The 9,775-nt window shown below is 50.4% G+C and overlaps 2 protein-coding genes across 6 annotated transcripts in view; one reads left to right on the top strand and one right to left on the bottom strand.

The window, feature by feature from the left end:
- LOC310732793 (uncharacterized protein) overlaps nt 1-9,775 on the bottom strand; it is a 339,677-nt gene that overhangs the window by 292,790 nt on the left and 37,112 nt on the right. The gene's annotated exons all lie outside the window — the stretch shown is intronic.
- The window catches only part of kdm2ba (lysine (K)-specific demethylase 2Ba), a 13,783-nt gene that overhangs the window by 533 nt on the left and 3,475 nt on the right, over nt 1-9,775 (top strand). The window contains exons 2-11 of one of the 2 annotated variants that reach the window (XM_083553456.1): nt 635-907; nt 1,148-1,291; nt 3,854-3,940; nt 4,306-4,575; nt 6,173-6,373; nt 6,450-6,678; nt 6,799-7,087; nt 7,204-7,367; nt 7,559-7,720; nt 9,535-9,753. In XM_083553456.1, the coding sequence (XP_083409582.1) occupies nt 635-907; nt 1,148-1,291; nt 3,854-3,940; nt 4,306-4,575; nt 6,173-6,373; nt 6,450-6,678; nt 6,799-7,087; nt 7,204-7,367; nt 7,559-7,720; nt 9,535-9,753 (2,038 nt within the window). Of the gene's footprint in view, nt 1-634; nt 908-1,147; nt 1,292-3,853; nt 3,942-4,297; nt 4,576-6,172; nt 6,374-6,449; nt 6,679-6,798; nt 7,088-7,203; nt 7,368-7,558; nt 7,721-9,534; nt 9,754-9,775 lie in introns of both variants that reach the window. The other variant, XM_083553455.1, reaches the window with a different exon arrangement.

Raw genomic sequence — 9,775 nt, 5'->3', positions numbered from 1 at the left:
GGCGTGTGTGTGTGTGTGTGTGTGTGTGCGCATGCGTACACGTGTGTGCGTTTGATGATGTCATATCTTTCTCTTTGCAAAAGTTTGTTCACCCTTAAGACCTTTTATATTATTTTTCAATATTCTCACATTTGCTTTATTATTATTTTTAAAATAAGGAATTAGTGTTAGAGCAGTAATAATACTACTTCTAATGGTTCAATCAGTTTAAAAGTTTGTGCCCCCCCATGTCTCAGTCATCCTCAAGTTGATGTGTTTGTTTGAAACATGTTTCCTCCATGTAAATATCGATTGTATGAATAAATATTTAAATATAACAGATAGTCATGAGGGAGTTCATCCACACACTCATCTACAGGAAGATTCACCTCGGTCAGTCAGTCAGTCATGCCATTGTCTGAATGTGGCATTGTGTAAATGTGTGTGTTTGCTGGGTATGGGTCAGTGATGACCCCTGAAATGAATGACTTATTAGAAGCGTTACTCATGCTGTGTGTGTGTGTGTGTGTGTGTGTGTGTTCTCCTGTAGATGTAGGCACACTCCCTCTGTTGTGTAATGGTGTTGATCTGAGTGGACTCATTTATGATGTGTATATTGACTCAGTGATGTGTGTGTTTGTTTTCTGCTCCACAGCAAAGGCCAGCCAACAGGCCCAAACCCAAGATGGCGTCCACGCCCACAGCGTCCACGCCCACCACCTCCACATCGTCCTCCACGGCGGGGGGTGTGGTGAAGCTGCCTTCCAATCGGAGCTCATCAGGGGCGCGGCGTAGACGCACACGCTGCAGGAAGTGTGAGGCGTGTGTCAGAAGCGAGTGTGGAGAGTGTCACTTCTGTAAAGACATGAAGAAGTTCGGGGGACCAGGACGCATGAAACAATCGTGCATCATGAGGCAGTGTATCGCTGTAAGATACACACACACACACACACACACACACACACACACACACACAAAACAGTTGTGCATCATGAGGCAGTGTATTGCTGTAAGATACACACACACACACACACACACACGAAAAAGTTGTGCATCATGAGGCAGTGTAAAATTGCTCTAGGATGTATTTGTGTGTGTGTGTGTGTGTGTGTGTGTGTGTGTGTGTCTGTCTGTCTGTCTGTGTGTGTGTGTGTGTCTGTGCCCGCAGCCCGTTCTGCCCCACACAGCAGTGTGTGTAGTGTGTGGAGAAGCGGGTAAGGAGGACACACTGGATGATGAGGAGGAGAAGTTTAATGCCATGTTGATGGAGTGTTCCATCTGCAACGAGATCGTCCACCCTAACTGTCTAAAGGTAAGACTGGCACTGTGTCCCAATCCCCTACACCATACTCACTACTATACCCCAATCCCCTACACCATACTCACTACTATACCCCAGTCCACCCTACACCCTACTCGCTACTATACCCCAGTCCCCCTACACCCTACTCGCTACTATACCCCAATCCCCTACACCATACTCACTACTATACCCCAGTCCACCCTACACCCTACTCGCTACTATACCCCAGTCCACCCCACACCCTACTCGCTACTATACCCCAATCCCCCTACACCCTACTCGCTACTATACCCCACTCCACCCCACACCCTACTCGCTACTATACCCCAATCCCCCTACACCCTACTCACTACTATACCCCAGTCCACCCCACACCCTACTCGCTACTATACCCCAATCCCCCTACTCACTACTATACCCCAGTCCACCCCACACCCTACTCGCTACTATACCCCAGTCCCCCTACACCCTACTCGCTACTATACCCCAGTCCCCCTACACCCTACTCGCTACTATACCCCAGTCCACCCCACACCCTACTCGCTACTATACCCCAGTCCCCCTACACCCTACTCACTACTATACCCCAGTCCACCCCACACCCTACTCGCTACTATACCCCAATCCCCCTACACCCTACTCGCTACTATACCCCAGTCCACCCCACACCCTACTCGCTACTATACCCCAATCCCCCTACACCCTACTCGCTACTATACCCCAGTCCACCCCACACCCTACTCGCTACTATACCCCAATCCCCCTACACCCTACTCACTACTATACCCCACTCCACCCCACACCCTACTCGCTACTATACCCCAATCCCCCTACACCCTACTCACTACTATACCCCAGTCCACCCCACACCCTACTCGCTACTATACCCCAATCCCCCTACACCCTACTCACTACTATACCCCAGTCCACCCCACACCCTACTCGCTACTATACCCCAGTCCCCCTACACCCTACTCGCTACTATACCCCAGTCCCCCTACACCCTACTCGCTACTATACCTCAGTCCACCCCACACCCTACTCGCTACTATACCCCAGTCCCCCTACACCCTACTCGCTACTATACCCCAGTCCACCCTACACCATACTCGCTACTATACCCCAATCCCCCTACACCCTACTCGCTACTATACCCCAGTCCCCCTACACCATACTCGCTACTATACCCCAGTCCACCCCACACCCTACTCGCTACTATACCCCAGTCCACCCCACACCCTACTCGCTACTATACCCCACTCCACCCCACACCCTACTCGCTACTATACCCCACTCCACCCCACACCCTACTCGCTACTATACCCCACTCCACCCCACACCCTACTCGCTACTATACCCCAATCCCCTACACCCTACTCGCTACTATACCCCAGTCCACCCTACACCCTACTCGCTACTATACCCCAGTCCACCCCACACCCTACTCGCTACTATACCCCAGTCCACCCCACACCCTACTCGCTACTATACCCCACTCCACCCCACACCCTACTCGCTACTATACCCCACTCCACCCCACACCCTACTCGCTACTATACCCCAATCCCCCCTACACCCTACTCGCTACTATACCCCAGTCCACCCCACACCCTACTCGCTACTATACCCCAGTCCACCCCACACCCTACTCGCTACTATACCCCAGTCCACCCCACACCCTACTCGCTACTATACCCCAGTCCACCCCACACCCTACTCGCTACTATACCCCAATCCCCCTACACCCTACTCGCTACTATACCCCAATCCCCCTACACCCTACTCGCTACTATACCCCAATCCCCTACACCCTACTCGCTACTATACCCCAGTCCACCCCACACCCTACTCGCTACTATACCCCAGTCCACCCCACACCCTACTCGCTACTATACCCCAGTCCACCCCACACCCTACTCGCTACTATACCCCACTTCACCCCACACCCTACTCGCTACTATACCCTAATCCCCTACACCCTACTCGCTACTATACCCCAGTCCACCCCACACCCTACTCGCTACTATACCCCAATCCACCCCACACCCTACTCGCTACTATACCCCAGTCCACCCCACACCCTACTCGCTACTATACCCCAGTCCACCCCACACCCTACTCGCTACTATACCCCAATCCCCTACACCCTACTCGCTACTATACCCCAGTCCACTCTACACCCTACTCGCTACTATACCCCAGTCCACCCCACACCCTACTCGCTTCTATACCCCAGTCCACCCCACACCCTACTCGCTACTATACCCCAATCCCCCTACACCCTACTCGCTACTATACCCCAGTCCACCCCACACCCTACTCGCTACTATACCCCAGTCCACCCCACACCCTACTCGCTACTATACCCCACTCCACCCTACACCCTACTCGCTACTATACCCCACACCCTACTCGCTACTATACCCCAGTCCACCCCACACCCTACTCGCTACTATACCCCAGTCCACCCCACACCCTACTCGCTACTATACCCCAGTCCACCCCACTCACCGTGTCCTAAACACTGTTACATCACTTAAAATTACACCCTCTCTCCCCCCTGTCTCACAGGTGAAGGACGCAGCAGGTGTAGTGAACGACGAGCTCCCTAATTGCTGGGAGTGTCCCAAATGTAACTACGCAGGGAAGACTGGGAAAGTGAGTTTCAGAAGAGCGATCAGTGTGTGGTGTGCCTCAAACTAATCACCTTCATTTATCTGTATATTGATTAGAGTGTGTAACCATAGCAACAGTTGTATGTTATTTATTAACGATAAACATGCGCGGTATAAACGTATATAAATGCATGAGATGATAACGTGCAAGGTATAAACATGTAAGGTTATAATATGTGAGGTTCATACAAGCAGCGTATAAACGTCTGAATAAATGTGTGAGGTATAAGCGCGCGAGCTTATAACCTGGACGGTATAAACAGGAACAAATGCGTGAGGTATACACGTGTAAATAAATGCGTGAGTTATAAAGTCGTCTTGTCTCATCTCGTCCTCTTGGCCTGCAAGCAAAAACGAGGCCCAGGATTTAAGTACGCGTCCAACCTGCCGGGGTCGCTACTGCGGGAGCAGAAATCCACACGGGATGGTAAGGATGAGGGTGAGCGCAGGAGGTCGGAGAGGGACGACACGCCCCGGATGCCTTGTGAGGACATGCCTATGCTGCTAATGCCAAGAGACATGCCCCGGCCTCGTCCTGACATTCCCAACTTCCTCAGAAAAAAGAAGAAGCTGTTTGATGATGATGATGAGGAAGAGGATGCTAGTGCAAAGAAGAAGGTAACATGTCTGGGTGGTCAGTTACCCTTTACCACCTTCTCTCCACACCATAATCCCCACCCCTTACACTGTCCCCTGTACCTCCTACACTCTCTACAGCCCCACCCCTTACACTGTCCCCTGTACCTCTTACAGCCGCACCCCTTACACTGTCCCCTGTACCTCCTACACTCCCTACAGCCCCACCCCTTACACTGTTCCCTGTACCTCCTACAGCCGCACCCCTTACACCGTCCCTTGTACCTCCTACACTCTCTACAGCCCCAACCCTTACACTGGCCCCTGTACCTCCTACATTCTTTACAGCCCCACCCCTTACACTGTCTCCTGTACCTCCTACACTCTCTACAGCCCCACCCCTTACACTGTCCCCTGTACCTCCTACAGCCGCACCCCTTACACTGTCCCTTGTACCTCCTACACTCTCTACAGCCCCACCCCTTACACTGTCCTTTGTACCTCCTACATTCTTTACAGCCCCACCCCTTACACTGTCCTCTGTACCTCCTACATTCTCTACAGCCCCACCCCTTACACTGTCTCCTGTACCTCCTACACTCTCTACAGCCCCACCCCTTACACTGTCTCCTGTACCTCCTACACTCTCTACAGCCCCACCCCTTTCACTGTCCCCTGTATCTCCTACACTCAGTACAGCCCCACCCCTTACACTGTCTCCTGTACCTCCTACACTCTCTACCGCCCCACCCCTTACACTGTCCCCTGTACCTCCTACACTCTCTACAGCCCCACCCCTTACACTGTCTCCTGTACTGCCTACACTCTCTACAGCCCCACCCCTTACACTGTCTCCTGTACCGCCTACACGCTCTACAGCTCCACCCCTTACACTGTACCTCCTACACTCTCTACAGCCCCACCCCTTACACTGTCCCCTGTACCTCCTACACTCTCTACAGCCCCTCCCCTTACACTGTCCCCTGTACCTCCTACACTCTCTACAGCCCCACCCCTTACACTGTCCCCTGTACCTCTTACACTTGCTACAGCCCCACCTTTTACACTGTCTCCTGTACCTCCTACACTCTCTACAGCCCCACCCCTTACACTGTCTCCTGTAACGCCTACACTCTTTACAGCTCCACCCCTTACACTGTACCTCCTACACTCTCTACAGCCCCACCCCTTACACTGTACCTCCTACACTCTCTACAGCCCCACCCCTTACACTGTCCCCTGTACCTCCTACACTCTCTACAGCCCCACCCCTTACACTGTCTTCTGTACCTCCTTCACTCTCTACAGCCCCACCCCTTACACTGTTCCCTGTACCTCCTACACTCTCTACAGCCCCACCCCTTACACTGTCTTCTGTACCTCCTTCACTCTCTACAGCCCCTCCCCTTACACTGTCCCCTGTACCTCCTACACTCTCTACAGCCCCACCCCTTACACTGTCCCCTGTACCTCTTACACTTGCTACAGCCCCACCTTTTACACTGTCTCCTGTACCTCCTACACTATGCCCCTATGCTGTAACCCCTCTCTTCTACAGTGTACCCTCTACTTTGTAAACCTTTTGCCCTACCCCTTAAAACCTACCTCCTCTCTTTTATCTTACCTCTCCGTGGTACAGCTGAAGAAACCGTGGAAGCCTGAGGAGTCATTGCTGCCGAAGATGTCCTCGATGAAGATGGAAGAAGATGAGCTGTCCGAGGCTGAGGAGGAGAAGGAGGAGGAAAACAAACAGCCACCACGTGGAATAAACAGGAAGGAGCTTGGGTCTGTGAGTAAACAGGAGGAGGAGAGGGGCGAGGATGAAGACGACACACACAAGGTACACGAGTGTATTTAACTGCGTTACATTACACCGTCCCCTGTCTTTGCTGTTTTACACTTCTTTCTCACTTCAGTTTGTGAAAGAGGAGGAGGAGGAGGAGGATGGCAGTGAACTGCAGGAGCGAGTGCAGAGAGCACAGCGAGCTAAACGAGCACAGCGCAGGAGGACAGGACGCAACGATCACTTGCTCGCTAACGAGAACCTGCAGCCGGACGACAGCGAGAACGATGAGAACGACAAAAAGAACTTCCGCAATGGAGAGAACGGAGAGAGAGCACACCTGCGGGCGCGCGAGATGAACGGTACTCACATCTCTTACACACACACACACCTGATTTTATACACTCGCCATTAGTTTGTGTGTACTGTTGGAATAATTGTGTGTGTGTGTGTGTGTGTGTGTGTGTGTATACATACGTCAGGTGCACCGTGGGAGTTGCGGCATTTTTACCCGTCTCAGATCGTACCTTTAGGTCTGAACCGTATAACCCCGCCCATCCGCCCCCAGCCTCCCCGCTCACCACCCAAATGTGTCCAGATGGAGCGTCACGTGATCCGCCCTCCCCCCATCTGCCCTCCTCCTGATAGGCTGCCTCTGGCTGATGGGAGGAGCCACGTGGTACAGCATGAAGTCTGGTTGGCTATTTTCAGTCACCTGAGTCACAGTGAGCTGTGTGTGTGTATGCGGGTGTGTCGCACCTGGAACCGCTGGTAAGAGAATGTTCATGACTCCTATAGAACAGCCTTTGTTTTACCATGGGATTAGAATCATGACCACTCCGTGTGTGTGTGTGTGTGTGTGTGTGTGTGTGTGTGTGTGTGTGTAGGTGCTGTGATAAGCGTCTGTGGACAAAGATCAACTTGAGCCGCTGTAAGTCCATCACCCCTCTGATGCTGAGTGGAATAATCCGGAGACAGCCAATGATGCTGGACCTCAGCTGGACCAACATCTCCAAGAAGCAGCTGAGCTGGCTCATCAACAGACTGCCCGGTGTGTGTGTGTGTGTGTGTGTGAGAGAGAGAGAGAGAGAGAGAGAGAGAGAGATGGACAAATCACATAGCAACAGCACAACATCTGTATGTGGGAATACTAAAGCCGTTGCACATCTGTTTTATGAATAACATTGTACGTGTTTTACAGGCGTGTATACTCACTGTGTGTGTGTGTGTGTGTGCACACAGGTCTGCGTGTGTTGATACTGTCTGGTTGTTCCTGGGCAGCTGTCTCCGCTCTCTGTACATCCAGCTGTCCTCTTTTGCGCTCTCTGGACCTGCAGTGGGTAGAAGGACTGAGAGACACACAGATTAAAGACCTGCTGTCTCCACCTACAGACAACAGACCAGGTAATACACACACACACACACACACACACACACACACTGTGGTTGATGTCCTGAGTTAATGTAATAATGTTTTCAATTCAATTCATGTTTATTTGTATTGAGTTTTTAATAATGAATATGGTCTCAGAGCAGCTTTACACAGATAATGTGGAAATAAAAGTGAAGATGTTGTTTATAAGTGTAAGTTTGTCCCTGATGAACAAGTCGGTGGAGACTGTGGTGAAGGAAAAACTCCCTGAGATGCAGAAGGAAGAAACCTTGAGAGGAACCAGACTCAAGAGGGAACCTCATCCTCATCTGGGTTCCACCAAATGTCCATTTATTACAGATAAACGATGTTGAGGTGCAGTGATGAAGATCAGAGCAAACTGTCGTCCTGAGTCAGTGTAGCAGACTGTTGACCTCAACTACAGTTCAAATCCAACCTCAAAGCTCCTGATCTTACTCCGGAGTTTTATGAATCTCCAAGGCGTTGATGAGAAACATCTCCAGCTGCTCCAGTTGCATCCAATCGAAGAGAACATCATCCAGAGGCAGACCAAGACGAAGTGGGAAGATCCGAGGAGAGGATCAGAAACAGTGATCACTGGTACCTCAAGAGCATGTTTAACTTGACAGGGAGAGAGAGAGAGAGAGAGAGAGAGAGAGAGAGAGAGAGAGAGAGAGAGAGAGAGATATGGATTATTGTTGTATAAAAGGTAAAGACACTGTACAGGGTGAAAGTAGGAAGAAGCAGAAGGAAACACAGACATGAGGATCTCTGGGATAAGAGACGACCCACCACACCACCATCAACAAACCTGAGTGAACGTGTGAGAGTGAGGAGACGACAGCATCCAAATATCCCAGTTCACCAAACACTCCATATCCATGATCCCTCCAGATCTGCTCCTTTACCTCACAAACACCTACTGACTAAACACTCCACTAAATAAATGTGTTCAGCCTCGACTTGAACACTGAGACTGTGTCTGAGTCCCGAACACTGATTGGAAGGTTGTTCCATAACTGTGGGGTTTATAAAAGAAACATCTGCCCCCTGCTGGAGTCTTCATTATTTGAGGTACCAACAAATAGCCTGCACCTTTTGATCTAAGTAGGCGTGGAGGATCATCCTGGTACAGAAGTTCACTCAGATACTGCGGCGTGAGAGCGTTAAGTGTTTTATACGTCAGTAGTAGTATTTTATAATCAGTGTGAGATGGAATTGGGAGCAGTGTAGATGATTAAAACAGGGCTGATGGGATCATATTTTCTAGATCTAGTGAGGACTCTTGCTGCTGCATTCTGAACTAACTGAAGCTTATTTCTGCACTTACTCCAACACCCAGACAGTAAAGCGTTACAGTAGTCTAATCTAGATGTTACAAATGCATCTACTAGTTTTTCTGCATCCTGTAACGACATCATATTTCAAATTTTAGCAATATTTCTAAGGTGAAAGAAGGAGATCTTGTGATATCTGGTGATATTATTCACGTGAGACTCAAAGGAAAGACTCCGGTCAATAATCACACCGAGGTGTTTGACTGCTGTACACACTGAAACAGAAACACCACCCAGAGATGCTACAGATTAAGAAAGTTACTTCACACTGTTGCTGCTCACCATCATGGTTACATATTTACATATTAGGATAATTTTATGCAGACAGGCCAGCTAATCAGGAGAGAGTATTTCCCAGCATAACAGCAGTGTGTTGTGTAACACACACCTACGTAACATTGGAGACTCCTTCTATACATATCAGAACCGAGTGTGAGCACACGTCCCTGGGAACCAGGCGTTATTATGGAAATGTGTGTGTGTTTTAGGTCAGATTGACACTCGGAGTAAACTGCGGAACGTTTTGGATCTGCGTCTGTCAGGGTTGGACATCACGGACGTTTCTCTGCGTCTCGTTATCAAGAATATGCCACTGTTAAAACATCTGGATCTGAGTTACTGCAACCACGTCAACGACCAGAGCGTCAACCTGCTAACAGCTGCCGGGACAACAACCCGCGACTCTCTAACAGACATCAACCTGTCAGGTACACACTCTCTCACACACAC

This window comes from Silurus aristotelis, assembly GCF_946808225.1.
Source record: "Silurus aristotelis genome assembly, chromosome: 11".
Classification (NCBI taxonomy): Eukaryota; Metazoa; Chordata; class Actinopteri; order Siluriformes; family Siluridae; genus Silurus; species Silurus aristotelis.
The sequence above is the reverse complement of the archived record's forward strand: the minus strand, read 5'-3'. Positions and strand labels throughout refer to the sequence as shown.